The following is a 15,574-nucleotide window of genomic DNA, read 5'->3' on the forward strand; positions in this document are numbered from 1 at the left end:
GAGCCCTTTGATTTCAAGATTATACTTTGAAGAGTGGGGGGTGGTTTACGTTTCTATTTATTTCAAGGGAGGTTTCTGCCTTCCTTAGCAGACACTTGTCTTTTCAAACCAAGACATCATCTTAGAAGAGAAAGACTAGAGCAAAACCTCTTCAGGCATCCCATCTGCACGTGGCACCAGGATGCTACATGATGCTTTTTCCAAGCCACAACTGCTGACTTAAAGCCCACTTGCTTCAAAGACCCTGGCAGAATTCACTCATACCTCCATGATTAGGCACAGTCTAGTCACCCCTTTGGCTTTGTGGAGGCAACCAGAATCAACACTGCCAACTCCTAATGTACCCAAGATGGATACTCCTGAACCAGTTTCCTTGCAAGCACAGTCTTGTCATCTCAGCATTTTGTCCCAGCAGCAGGAATATGCAGCAGGAGTGGAGCAGAACGAGTAGCCATGAGCCTGGGTTATTTTTACATAATTTGTTCCACCTTGCATATTTAGGTGCATCTCCGAGTCCCTACATCAGAGGAAGGCCACCGTGGCAAGTCTTGCTCAGATTGGGGGATTTAGAAGAGCCTCCCTTGCTGACTCAGGGGAACAGAATTACCAGCAGCTCATGTAGCACATGCCATGTGGGAGCTGTTGGATCTGAGCAATGAAAATGGGCTCTTCCTCTGTTAAGATGGTTTTAATGGGATTTTCCAGCCAGCAAACTTGCTTTGTGGGACACACCCAGGACATTCAGCCATCAGCAACACAGCTGCATGCGGAAGGCTCTTGGCCAGCCAGACTGGGAGGGACATTTAAACACAAGTTTCTTGCCTTCATCTTTATAACCTGCTATTTCTCTCCTGGGTTGCTAAGGATTCCTCAGAGCACATCCCTCTGGGATGTCCCAGATGCAGCAGAGGCATGGTCAGTAACAGCCCATCACCAGTAAACTATAGCTTTAGCAAACCTGTGCCAGAGAACTCCAGCTGAACCCCAGCAGCTGGAAGGGTTTTCATTTCCACTTCTCCAAGGTTGGCATTTCAAGGTGTTTTTCTTTTTAATCAATGTCCATGGCCAGCTCCGGAGGGGCCTGAACAAAGAGAGGAAGGTGGTGCAGCCACTGTTTCTGTACAAAGTATTTCCACATGCAAGTGAAATGGCGTTCAACTTGCTTAATGCATGTTTTGCAGTGTGGTTACGGGCTGCCGTTCTGCCTCCACAAAGCTGTTATTTATTTAAAGACTTGCATTCCATGGAAAAAGATGCCCCAAGATAGCACTGTATTTCTAAAATTAAACCCAGCTGGATGGAGTGGGGAGCAAGCAAGCACTCCTGTGCTCCCAACAGCAGCAGGAACAGGGTTCCCCATGTCCCAGACTCCTCCACACTCGCTAAGCAGCAGGAAAGCCTGGCAAAATGCCTCCTGTGTCCTCAGTCATGAGGGAGACAGTTCTCTGGGAAGTCAGACCAAGTGCCTTACTCAACAGCAGGAGTGCTACTTCTTCCTATGTCAGGGGAACAGGGTTTAAGAGCAGTGAGAGCCTTTCTTGCCCCAGCAGCTCTGCAAACCCCCACCCTGCTGCAGAACAGCAGACACCTCACCATGTGCCTGACACAGGTTTGAGTGTGGCCAGAAGTCCTTTACCAGAATTTGTGAGGAAGGCTGCCTTTGTGAGGCTCATCTACCTAACCTAGCCAACATTTTCATCTAGTTTTTGTGCCACTGATAGCATCCTGCTCACAATATGCTCTATTAGCCCTCGCTGTTGTAACCTAGGTTAAGAAACCTGTTCTCACAAAAGCCATTGATGGAAGGGAAGGGGAAAACCCAACTATTTCTCCAGCCTTGCATGGTACCAGCAAGAAATCCCTTCCAGACACACTCTCAGCACCTGCTCCCCCGTCCACATGAGCACAGAGGCCACCTCTACATCTGCAAGTGGCTCTGCTCAGAAATGAGCACATCAGCTCATCAAAGCAGCTGTACCAGAGCTGCTGTGCTGCGGCAGTGTCGATGACAGGGGTGCCGCGACTACCCTGAAGAAGCCGTCCTGAAAAGGACTGCCCAGGGGCACATGCACGTCCTCTGCCCAGTGAGTGATCTCAGCTCAGCAGCAGCGTGCAGGCAACGCGGAGAGAGAGACTAGAGAGCTGTATGGCATTCCACTGAGAAATAGCCTTTATTATAGCAGGGCCCTCAGTGAAGGGAGCCAGTGACAGCAGCTCCCTGAACAGGGGAAAACCCAGGGTATTTATAGGGAAGGAGAGGGGTGGGGGAAATTTGGATACATGTATCAGGGTGGATTGATAGGGAGGGAAACCAATGGGGTGTAACAAATTAACATGTTCAACTCAAAGGCCTCTGGGAGTGACACTTTTTCTCTTCATGACATAAAGTGTCTTGCCTAGGGAGAAGTTCTCCAGGGGAGAGCCAGGATTTTGAGGCTGGCTGGTTCTTCGACCTCCACATTGCTGCTCATGGGCTTTACCATGGCCTGCATTTAGCCTCATCCCTCAGACAAAATGTCTCCTCATACACACAGCTGAAGCTTTCCACAGGACATGTTGGGCACTGGTGAAGCCCCCTGCACCCATCAGGGCTGGGAACACCTTGAAGGCTCTAGGGAAGCAAAACTCCAGCAATGGCAGAGGTGGCTTTGCAAGGACCATGCGAAGGAAAGTTAAGTACAGCCCCAGACCTTGCTTCTCTACACCAGGAGTTTCACACAAATGTGGGACAGAAAAGCTGGCAAGGAAGTCTGAGCCAGATCCAGAATAAACAGGAAAAGAAACAAGAATGGGAATGGCTGAGCAACAGAAAAAAAGGTGAAAACTGGGGAGGTCAGGGTGCCTGTGCAGCTGCAGCTTCCAGGTTCATGTATCATCTCTCCCAGGATCTCAGGACGGTCTCCTGACCTGAGTACAGACAGGAACTACTGTTCCTTCATCTATGAGCAAAGAGACAGTCCCTGGCATCACATGAAGCTTGTATCAACTGAGGTAGAAAGGACACCACTAACTGACCTGGACTGTGATCCAAGAGAACCTGACCACACATACGTGGGCCAGACCAACATGTCACGCTTGTTAAGTCACTCAAATTATTGTTTGCAGGTGGGGACACTAACGTGGCATTCCCATTGCTCTTTGTACTCTGCAGTGAGCACCTGGAGACAGATTTCCAAGCCTGAGTGTTCCTCATGCCTGATGTGCAATTGGAGAAAATGATGTTTGCTACCAGATTGACAAAACTATTTTTAGCAGATGGGCTTTTGTCCCTTGATTTCTCCTAAATATTGGAGGAAGATTTCACCTTGCTGCCTCTCAAGGGAAAACCTTCACATATGTTGGTGACAGCCCAGACCCTGTTCTAATGAGAGTGAGAAGTGCAGACTTTCAGGGTTCATTGCAGAGCTGAGGGAAAGGGTGAGGAGGAGTAAGAAGAGAAGCAAGCTAGCCACCAGCAAGGATCTCACAAAAGAGCCTGCTTCTCATCAAAGCTCAGCTATTTCTGTGGCTATGCCCATTACCCCATAATTACACTGATTCTGCTCTGCACAGTACTAAGTCAGGTCTACTGATCCCAGTCCAAACTCCTGCTGCTTTCCTGTTTGTATTAGGGCACCAGCATGGGTTAAAAATTAGAGAGTAAGATTGCCTCAGTATCTGATTTATCCCCCTTTCTTTCTTCCATCTTGATTTGGGATGTGCTGGTCAGCATCCCCCAGGGAGAGCATTAATCAGGAACAGAGGGAGAGCTAGAAGCTGCCTGACAAGGACAAGACCATGGCTATGGGACAAGCTGCAGTTTGGAATCTCTTGTTTTGACCCTGGTACAAGTCCAAGACATGCTTGCTGATGCATCCCAGCACTGACACCCCAGAAGATGGCACAAGATCAGCATCCCCAAGGCCACAGCTAGCTCTGGTCCCGATGTCACATTACCTCAGTGCTGGAGATGCTTCTGTGGTGAAAGGCTGCCCATCCCTGTGACTCCAGAGGCAGGTCCAGCTCTCCAGATGCAGAAAGGGCCTCCTCTCCTCTTACAGAGCTCTCATTTCAGGGACCAGAGCAAGGGAAGATATTACTGCCGTTCCAGAAGGGCAACAAAGTATCTTTAACATTTAGTCCCTGGATGAACAACAGCTGCACCACAAGGAGGACAATGGGAAGGTAGGACACAGCACCCAATCTGCCTGGCAACTCCTGACCCATGTGAAGCCAAGCTAAGTGCAGAGCAACAGCGTTTGTGCCAGGGTCAGTCCTCTGCCAGGGGCTTTACCTGGAGCCTGAGGTGCCCAAGCTCCTGCAGCTCTTAATACCACAGAGAAAGGGCAGCAGATCCTCCGAGGGTGGGTAAGCAAAGGGTCATGGTAAAGGAATGTGAGAGCTCAAGAGGGAGGTGAACAGGGCTCAGATATTGAAGGAAATCAGGAGCAGAAGCAAGGGGTACTGTACAGCAGAATGGGGCATGGCTCTGAAGAGTTATTTTCTGCTTGGTAGCCCAAAAGGAAAGAAAACATCCGACAACCCTGGGAAAAATTTGCACTTTGGGGTTATCCAAGCTTCTTCTACAAGGTAAGAGCAGGTCCAGACTTGTTCAGGAGCACAAATATATGTGTGTTACCCAAGAAAACACTTGCCCAGTCATAACACCTTACTGTGAGTACTGGGCTAATTTGTATTTCTGCCTGTGAAAGCACCTCATGACTATGCAGGGACTAAGATGATAGTTACCATCGCTCCCAAAGGCCATCACACCCAGACAGCACTCAGCCAGGCAGAGCCTGATCACAGGAATATCCAGTGAGATATTGCAGAACAACATTTCTTGTTGTAGTTCATTTATTTAATTTTTTTAAGAATTTGTTAAAAACTTGTTGGTACATTCTTGTTTCCCCCTGTTGATTGTAATGGTTTAGCCCCAGTTGTCTGTTATACAAACCCCTCCCAGTTTTCCTGAATGTTCCTCATCAGTCACCTTTACCCTGCCCCATCTCCCCATCCATCACTGTAAACCCCACCTCTCCTTCCAGCTCCTTCCATGTACATCATTCCTTCCTCGACATGTTATTGGTTGTTATATTATGTTCCCGCCTTCTTTGTATCCCCATTGGTCCCTGATATTGTAACCTCCTCCCCTTATCCCTCCCTCCGTGAGCTCCGATTGCTTAGGGGAGCACTGACTGTGCCCATCCCTAAGATAAAACCGAGTGCACAGACGTGCTCTGGGCTCTCTCCAGTGCTGTTTTGTCCCAGCCCAGACCTTTGTGTTCATCCCCTCTGCCTAATAAACCTGTTCCTGGGAAGTACAGCCTAGTGAGTCTCCTCCATCCTTTTACCACCACCCACGACACCTGATGTGGTAGAGCCAGGCAGGATTCGGTGCACTGAAGGTTCTGCAGTGGGATCGCCTTTCCCCTGCAGTTCCCCACTCCTGGCGACTGCCCGTGCTGGAGTGGCACCGTAGAGCTAGCCCGGAGCTCTGGTGTGGCCAAAGAGCAGCGTCAATTTCTTACTTCTCAAATCCAGGGACCATCTAATCTTTTTGGTGTGGGTGAGGAATCCATCTTTGCTCTTTTACAGTACTGCCACAACTGAATGAAAAACGGCTTAAGCCTAAAGTAGATGGACATTCATTTTCCTCCTATTTTGTTTGCTTCCTTCTGTGGGCAATGGAGCATGCACAAGCTTTTGATATTTTTTTTTATTCCTCAGCCACTGTGCACAAAGCACCTTCTGATACCTTTTCAAACCACTGGATTTCCAGGAACCACCCCTGGCAAAGCAGTGGCAGAGTTTGACAATCAGAGCATGAGCTACAGATTCACCACAGGTAAGTTCTTGGTAGTCTCTAATGGGGCATCCAGGCCAATTCTTATAACACTTGTGGTATTTTAGGGCATGATAAAACTCCAACTGGTAAGGGAGAGTCTTTACTTACAAAGAGACAAATAATGAGTATTTGTCAGATTTCTTGAGACAATCACAGTTCTCCCCCCCACCAATCTTTTAAAACCTCTACAATGAACATGGAGAGACAGAAGCCCTCCTCCCTCCTCTCTGCAGGGACAGGCAGCAACACCACACAGTGCCCAGAACACCCACCTCCCTGTCTGCCCCATAGGAAGGGGTGTCCAGGGCTGATGCAGCCCTGCAGCCTCTGCATGACTGTTGTGCTTTCCTTGGTTATCAGTTGCCTCACTCCCTGCTGGAAGTGCTATGAATAGCCCTTCCACGAAGGGAGAGTATCGCAAAGGTCTTGCTATGACATGACAGACCCAAACACTACTGATCATAGACACTTCTGGAAAACAAAAGGCCTTTTCTGTATCTCACAGCCATAAATTATGAAAGTTTTTTCCCAGATCATAGAATCACAGACTATTCTGAGTTGGAAGGCACCCACAAGAATCATAAAGTCCAACTACTATGTGAATGGCCCATACAGGGATTGAAACCACAATCTTGGTGTTTTTAGCACCATACTCTGACCAACTGAGTTAATCTTTCCCCCTCCCATTTTCTGATTATTTTTTAAAATGAATGTAATTAGAATTGTGTTCTCTGTCCATGAGCACTCAAGAAATTGGCTCAACACAATCGTGCCCCACATCTAAAACAAGGTGGGCAAAGAACAACTCTTGGATTCCTATATTAAACTATTCACAGCATTTCAGACCCATCTGGATGTGTGGGGTTCAGTGCTGTCACATGGTAGGAGAGATGCAGCAGCTTACTCAAGGCAAGCCTCCCCCTCACTGCTGATTCTTGGCTGGGGAGAATTAGAGGAAAAATGGCAAAAAAAAAAAAAAAAAAAAAGAAAAAAAGGCAAAGGGAAGGGTAAAGAAGGCAAAAGAGATGAAAAAACAGCAAAAAGGGGGAGGGGAAGACAAAAAGGGAAAAAAGGACCTTGCCTCCTGGTGAGCCTAAGCAAAGTAGAGATAAATAGAAACTGTGCCTCAGAAAACAGCAACAAGCCCATTAAGTACAGGAACATCAAACAAACAAAATCTATCAAATAATGTTGAACACCAAAACTCTTGGTCTTTGAGGGGGAGGGGAAAAACCCCAAACTTTAATTATTTTATTTCCTAGTGGTACAAATCTAGGGCCAAGCAGATTTCTCCCAGAAAGCTCCATGCCCACTATAGAAGAGATTTAGCTTCTGTTTATGCAGAAACTAAAAGTTAAAGAAAGAGAAAACTGATAAATGATAGACTCAACCCTTCCCAGCAAAAGCAGAGAGCTCCCCTTACACTACTTTTCACTCTCAGTCATTCAGGGCAGCTAAACCCTAACCCTAGTTTTTCTCAGAAAAGGCCATGAGGCATTTACCTTGCTCTGTGCAGCAATGACAAGGACAGTGAGGTTCATAATCATGGGAAAGGTGTCAACCAGGAAGACAGAAGGAGGCTTCTGTGATGGATCAGTGCTGAAGGGCAGAACACCAGCTCCTCATTGCGTGCTCCAACCCCAAACAAAATATTAAAGAAAAGTCTTACAATCCAGGCAGGATGTGTATCTTGTTCAAAGCAGATAATTCAAATGCCACTGGGTTTCACTCCTAGTAAGAGCAAAAGCAATTGTTTGACTTCCTCTACCAAAGCCCAGCTGCCAGGGTAGAAAATTCAGGGAGGTGCCAGCATTTTCATCCTGCCTCTACCACTCATATGATGCAGATATTTCAGAAACATCCCTTTGCCTCTGCCCTTGCATCTCTACAGCAAGAACCTAAAAGTCTGAATTTTAGCAAGGATTTGTGAACCAAATAGATCAAAACAGAGAAATTGAAAGCCTTTCTAATGATTATGAAGCCTTTCTAATGACCAAGAACCTTCCGACAGAGAACTCAGACTCCCATTTGCTGCCTGTTGATCTTCAGCCTGTGCAAGCAATTACAACCTGATTACTTTTGCTCATTTCTGCAGTTCTTCCCACCTGAGAGACAGAGTCAACAGCTGGGGGCTTTGTCTGGGGTCCCTGGGAACTTTAGTGCTGCAGGAATGTGCTGCATAACCAGCGAGCCTCCTACTGGAAACTAGGCATGATCTTCTCAGTAGCTCAAGGTGAAAGCATTGCCCTTTGATGTGTTGAAGATGAGAATGAAATTTTGTGTCTTAAGGATGATTTTGTCAGCAGGCTTTTTCCATTAACAGTAATGGGGAGATCTGTGTATGAATGAAACAGCTGAACACATTGCCTGTATAATGAGGTCAAGGTTCTGCCCCTGAACTCCAAGGAATTCCTCAGTACACCCTTCAATTCAGCCACAAATTAGCCCTAACCCTTGTGTGCATCTTGCTCACCTGGCTGTTCTGTGTCTAACTTCCCTCCTGACTCCCCACCCTGCTTTTCTGAAGTCTTCACTCCTAATGTTGGCTTTCCTGCTTTCTTTTCAGCTGGCCTTATTTAACTCCTTCCTTGGCAGGAATGCTCTCTTGCCCACTCCTCCTCTGAGTCGATGGTCTTGCTGTCGGGATGTTGCTCAGCTATGTGAGCTCAGGGTCAGTGCTGCTTCCCTACACTCCCTTCCTCACTTGGAAAAGCCATGTCTAGATTATGAACTCCTAGATATCAGGACCATCTGACTTTTTCCTTTTTCTTTAAGTGAACTTCTGTGTACAGTATGTAGTTCTGAAAGAGGACGAGTGAGAGTTTTTGAAGAGAACCCTTGGATATGGTAACCTGCTGGCTCTGTGATCAGCTCTTCACCCTTGCACAGTGTGGGGAATGTGCTTGTGTTCCACGCAGTTGCTTGTTCCCTCAGAACAACCTGTGGAGTTTCTCAGCAGCTCTGCAGTGATGGTGTCACCTAAAGTTCTGCACACTCTTGAACAAAAATCCAGAGCTTAATAAAAAACTGCACCCAAATCCTGACTCGCCTATTGGACTGCGGCAAAATGCACAGAAAATGTGACTACAAAGAAATGCATGGAGACATAGTGGGGGGCAATATATCTTTATTTTTTTTGCTTTTTTTTTTTTTTTTTTTTTTTAGTATTACAGTATATTCTTATAAAAAGATACAGATTAAAAGGACACTACAGGATTTGCACATTTAATTCACTTATAGTCTTAAACTGATTAAGAAATGAGGATAGGCCAAAGGCATTACAACAGCACACAACCTCCCACTTCAGTAAGCAGCACTGTACTTTCTAGCTTGGCAGATAGGGCCACCTCCCAAAGAGAGTTTCAAGCTGAGCAGGCTTGCAGGGGAGCAGGATGGCTGCAGGTGGGGATGACTTGGAAGGGAGGCATTGAGCACAGAGCGGCTCAGGTACCAAACATTACCTCGCAATTCTAAAAACTTTAAAGGCTTTAAAGAGCCTGTTTGAAGGCGAGCAGGAAGGGGGGAAATGGCTTGTCAGAGAGGCTTTTTTAGATCACTTGGCTCAGAGCTCCTAGTGGGGGATGCTGAAAGGATCAAGCCCTACATGAGAACATCTTGTAAACAGACAAATGTGTCTAAAGGAGAATTTTAATCCAGATCCTACTTTTAATTATGCTGATGTAAAACCAGAGCAACATGAACTGTGGATCAATTCTACACTACTGCCCACAACAGAAGACTCTGGTTTGGAACCACCTAGACTCTTTAATGAAATGAGGTGTCAGAACACAATGCTAGACTCATGGCATCCTTCTCAGCAGGAACAGTGAGCAAATCTGGCCAACTTCAGTGAGTGCTGTTCACCAGAACTACTACTTAGATTAGTAGATAGCTTTTTTTATACATTATATAAATAAATATATGAATTCTATATTTTTAGTTGGCCAAATTGTATTATCCAGGTTCTACCTCTATAAGAGAAACTAGAATGGCCAACAGAGACTACCTGTTTGGATGACAGGCAATCAGAAATCTCCTGTGTCAAGTACAGAAGCTGAGGAGCCATGGCCAAACACTTTGTGATTGCCAGAGACTCTATGAGTAACAAATCAACCAGTAGAAAGATTTTGCTTACCTGGGGTAACCTGGAGAGGTGGGCTGTAGGAGGAAAGTGGTAAAGTAGATGAAATCTTTCTTTGGCCATGAAGACAAGGAGGAATATTAGCTCTGAGGAAGGAGAACTGCCCCAGTTTGTCTCCCTAGTGTGTTAAATCTGGTGAGAAGTTACAGGGCACGAACCACTTTTGGTCATCTAGTCACGCTTCTCTGGAATTATGGACCGAATTTGTGTGGAAGGGTGAAATTTGAGCGAGCAACTTAACCCTTTTCAATCTTCTCACCATGACGCATGATAAAAAACAAACATCTTTTGTAGAAAGTGTTCTAAAATAACCAGCCTTCATCGGTTCACCACAAGCTTTAAAATGAGTGCTTTCCCAGAACCAGGATCACCAGGGGCAGAGTAATTACGACGAAAGGTTTTTTTTCTTCCCTCCCTTCCCACACCAAGGCTGCTCCCCTGCATTCCCTGGCCTGACTCAGCTGGCACAGGAGCCAAGCCAGCTCTCTAGCTGGTGTAATGCCCTAGCACAGTCTCAATAGTCTTTGCTGTAATGCAGTGTATACATACAAACATAGCAAACTAAAATATGGCAAAATAAATAGAGGTGTCAGATTTACAGGTTCCCCATAGAGATTCCTTAAACTGTTTTTTAAAAACATCATTTAACCCCCCCAAACAAACAGACAAAACCCAAAACAACCAACCTAAAAACAAAACTGCATATATCATGTACATCATCTACTGTACAACAGATCTGTCCCCTCACAGAAACTCCTGACACAAGCTTCTCCCATGCAACCCAGCTCAAAATATGATCTTTCCTAAAGAAAAGGAATGATTTAGCCAGTGGGGCTGATCATTATGGAAACACCTGCCCCACGGCCTCCCACCAGGATCCTTTGCAATTCCTTTTCCTTCCTCAGACATTGTGAACACATTACAGAAATGCTTCTGAAGGACATCCAATTGATTCCCTAGTGAGGAAGTCTCTCAGCTCAGAACACTAGTTCTACCTCTGCTCTCGTAGGGAACTAGTGCCTGGACAATGGTTGTGCTACAGAGCATGGAATGGTCTTGCTCCTTGAAGTCACTTTACCTTGTAGCGTTTCTGGAGCCACAACAGACTGAGTGACTTAGTTCAAAGCAAGTGGAAGGGGGAGGGAGTCTTCTTCAGTCTTTTCTGGGACCATCCTAATGCAACCTATGCAGCAACAGTGCGGAAACACAAAGATGAGTGAGCACTAGACCTCTAGAGACAAATTCTGAAGAGTTAGAAAGTAACTCTTCTAGGTGTGAGGAACTTCATCATGAAGTCAGTAATTACTATATTTCTGCAGGAAGGAGAACAAGCCCTCAATTATGCCTTTCTTTCTCACATCTCCTTTTCCACTTATTTCCAACAACAGAGTGACTTCTATTAAAATGCTGGTTCTAGGCACAGGTGCAAGGACAACAGCAGACCCTAGCTCTTCTCCAGTGATGTTAGACATCAGACTGCTTCGTAAACCTACAGAGGAATAAGATCTTCCATTCTCCTTCAGCACCTGGCAACTCAACCACAACTGCTGAAGAAGAGAGTATTATATGCACTCACAGTACCCAAGAGATGAGAAACATGGACAAACTTGACTTGAGCAAGAATCTGATGCCAGGCCCTACAGCAGAGCAAATTTTTTCCTTATCTTCTGTGTGGGTAACCTCATCTCATACTGTAGATAATTTAATGGGCCTTTCTGCTTGTCATTACTTGTATAAAAACACTGCTTGCCTCAGTGAGCCCAACTGAGCTTTTCCAGAACCTTCTTTCTGAACTTTCACCATGGAGTAAAGAACCTGAGGGACTGTCCAGCACACTGAAGGAAGTTTTTTGGCCACCATTGCTGATTCAAAACAGGGGAAGCCTGGGGCACTGGAATGCTGAGAAAATCAATCTGCATTAAATCAGGGCATGACTCTGAGCTTTCTGTCCATCCCTTTAAGGATCCCATAGCTGATTTACAGGAGTTGCACAATCTCTCATTATTAATGTATGAGTTAAAGAGGTGGCAAAACTATAGCAGCTTTCTTTGACTCTCAGTGTGGCAGAAGTGTTATTGCATACCATCATACGAGACCTCTTTAAATCAGGGCTGAACTGTGCACACAAAGGGACAGAGGATTTATCACCCTCTCTGCTTTTGCTACATTTGTGGCCTGGCAAAGTGACTTCAGTTTAAGAAAGCACAACACAAACATGGTTTTACAAATACCAGGGCAGGGGAAATACTGTATTTCTATTCAAAGTGTTTTCCCTGAGGTGTTTCTTCTCTGGCAGTTGCCGTACTGACAGTCTGCCTTATCAACAAGTACCTGGGGAGCAAGGAGGCAGCTGTAGTTGCACATCATCTTGCACCAGGACTGACCTTGGCACTACATGTGAAGTTCTATGTGAGTCCAAAACCCAGGTAGAACAAAGAGGGAGGGAAAAAACCCTACAATGTTCCAATCCCTAAGATCATAATCTTTGGAATTCAGGGATTATTCAAATCTAAACTCAACTGTATACCAATTTGGCACATATTACCACCTCTCATATGGCTTACATGGCATAGGTTACTTGGCTTTAAAACAAGACAAACAGAAGGGCTGGGATATATAGCAAGTCTACTTCAGGGAGCAGCAAGGAGCTTGTTAATATAATTTACAAGAGACATTTCTAAAAATCCATTTGTAATTTAAAATAAAAATGCTTTAAAACGTGAGATTTTTTTCTAAAACTTTTAAAAACTGTTATGAACTAGTATTTCTTCTACAAGGTGCTTGTGAACACTGCAATAGGCATTGCTGTTAATAAGTAATCCCAGAAGGAGAGTGGGATAGTAAGGAAGGAGAATGCATCCAGCTCTTGTAAGATACCAGCTCTTTACGATGCATATTATACAGAGGCGTGGCAGTCTGGAATATCCTAAATGGGGAAATTCTGGGGTGGGAGACTCAAAATTCAGTAAACAATGAAACATCAGAGTTTAACAAATCTGACTTTTTGCTTCTCTCCATAGTTGACATAATTATTTAATTCTCAAAGTGTTCAGAAAACCACCACAATTCGCTTCTCCAATATTGTAGTGTGTAATACTGATCAGGCAGTGTGCATTGCAGAGGAAGTTCTATTCTGCAGACTCAGTGCAGAGCCTGAGGTTAAGTGACATTCAGAGAAAAACCAAACCAAATGATTAATCTAACTTCCCTCAGATTCCTTGACATTTTGTGCTGGCTAATGCCACAATTTGTAAATGGTGGGTCCCTATTCTCAAATGTTCTCTCTTTTCTTCCTGTCTAGGAGGAAGAATCCATCACCATTCTTTCTCTTCCACTTCTCCTTCTCCAGGGAAGATAATAAAAAAAGACAAGTTTGAAAAAAAAAAAAAAGGTAAAAAAAAATGTCCATGACAGCCCACTCAATCCAATCCCTTTCCTAGAACTATGAAGACACACAGAATTCAAGTTTCTTCTTGGGTTATTTGCTTTTCTACTTATATATTTAATTAATGTAATTTAACTACAAATTTATTTGTTTCTTCTGAATTAACCCAACTCTAAAGCCTGCTTGGTTCACACAATTCTGTGTTCTCCTCAAAAAACTCTCAGTTTTGATTATGGGGCTCTCCCTTGGTTCATCCTGAGTGATTTCTTCAAAATGAAAAAGTCAGCATTCTCCAAGGCTCTCCTTTGACATCATTCATATCTTACTGAGTGACGTGGTTCTCTCAGCAGGAGTGGGGTGTGTGCAGTGGAGGCCAGGCTGTTAGACAGAGAGACCAGTTCATGCCAGCAGCAATCACAGCTAGCATCAAGTGGAAAAGGAATCTCACTTCTGGCAGGCAGTGAATGTGTTTGCTGTTTGCTACTCAAGAACTGTGGATTATACTAGGGAGCTCCCAATTTCCAATCTTTCACAAACAGATAAGAAATTTTCCACTGATTCTCTGCCAGCCTCCAGCAATGACAACAGGTTCTACCGGTTATCTACTTGTAATCCCAGCCTGGCAGTGGCTTAGTTTTCTAAAGGAAATTGAGTTTCTTTCCAAGAAGATGCATTTAATAGCTTTGAGACTCAACCACCAAGAAATTCCAGAAAACTTCTTCTAGCAAGACAGAATCCAAAAGACTTTTGCAAATTATTGTATGTTGATCCTGATTCTTGAATTTCCTTTTTTACAGAAACTGAAGACTTCTTTCTAAGCTTTATTTGCTTTGGACAGTGTAGGCCACACAAAAATACTATACAGGACATGAGCTTAAATGCATTTTTCAGGTGCTAAACAATAGCTTATAAAATCTAATTCTTGATGGGAACTGGAAACTTGAGAACCACATCCCAACAAACCGCTGAAGACCAGTCTAGATGCTGAAGAAGTGATAGCTGTTTACAGAGTTGGTCTGAAATTAGTCTTCCTTGTTATCAGCAAGATGGAGATCATGACTTGTTTTTATTTTGGCACACAGAAAATTATCTTGTTCCGGCCGTGAGGCCATCTACAAGGCCCATGTACTTTCTGTCATCACCATGAAGCCTCTGATGACACAACAAACTCCCAGAAGCAAATCTACCAGCTCAGTGTGGCCCAGTCACAGGCCCTGCTGGATCCACAGAGGCACTTTTATAATGGTTCAAATTAGGAGCACAGAAGAGGGATGAGAGGAAAGCTGATCATGGAAAGGTAATGTCTCTAGCTAACAGACCAAATAAAGCCTTTGGGGCAGCTGTCAGCTAGGTGCCATCACACACATTCATCTTCCTTATTTTGCACTTTTTCATCATCTTCTTTTGGTTGATTATTTTTCTTCCTCTTGTAATTAATAATTTAGCTTTGTCACTACCCGCTCACGGCTTGTCTCTAAGCCTTGGTTCCCTGAACGCTTGCGGTTGCGCTTGAGCTTGGATAAGTCTTTGTCAAAGACTTCACCTGACCTCAGTGCTGACACCAGGTCATCAAACTCCCCACTCTCTTCAGAGATGCTTCCAGCTTTTGCTTTTTTTTGTCGCCTCTCTTTTTCCCTCTGTTCTTTTAGCTGTGGAGAAGGACACAGAATTTTAGGATTAGCTAACCAAGATGCCAGATCACCAGGTAGACTGTCAAGAAGCAGCTAAAATTCATCAGCACAGATTAGGGAAAAAATGAGTAGGAGCTTATCCACAAGGCCATCAACTGTGCTAAAACCAACAAGAGGCCATGCTGGGCTTCTCTTCTAACAGGCGAGAAGAAAGCAGGAGGAATGAGGAATGAGTAGCAGAGCACGTCTGCCTCACAAAGCACAATTGGTCTGCAGCAAGAGGACACATGGGATCTGTCCATGCTGCTGCTGTTTTGCATTAATTTTACAGCAGGGTAGTGCCAGCTCAGGTCTCTCTTTCCATTGCTCAGCTCCAGAATCAGTAGAACTGGCAAGGAATGGTGGTAGCTATCAGGAAGCATGTTGCTCGCTCTGCAAATGCTAGTGCCACATTGCAGGAAGACTCTTTCCATAAGGTCTCCCTCATGGTGTATTAGGCCTATGAAACCATCCTACAGTGCTTTAACAGTGGGCCCTGAACTTTCCAGGCTGGCTGAGAGGAAACTTGAGCCTATATCCTGGCATTTTAT

General features: G+C 44.9%; 1 protein-coding gene across 4 annotated transcripts in view; it reads right to left on the minus strand.

Moving 5' to 3' along the window:
- Positions 1-8,937: 8,937 nt before the first annotated feature.
- The window catches only part of DAAM2 (dishevelled associated activator of morphogenesis 2), a 237,998-nt gene continuing 231,361 nt past the window's right edge, over positions 8,938-15,574 (minus strand). For all 4 annotated transcript variants that reach the window (XM_014261243.2, XM_088053801.1, XM_088053799.1 and 1 more), the window contains one exon: positions 8,938-15,002. In XM_014261243.2, the coding sequence (XP_014116718.1) occupies positions 14,787-15,002 (216 nt within the window). In that variant the 3' untranslated portion in view covers positions 8,938-14,786. The remainder of the gene's footprint in view (positions 15,003-15,574) is intronic.

The sequence above is a fragment of the Pseudopodoces humilis genome, chromosome 3, assembly GCF_049639895.1.
Source record: "Pseudopodoces humilis isolate 2021_Gansu_Grassland_sample_001 chromosome 3, ASM4963989v1, whole genome shotgun sequence".
Lineage (NCBI taxonomy): Eukaryota > Metazoa > Chordata > Aves > Passeriformes > Paridae > Pseudopodoces > Pseudopodoces humilis.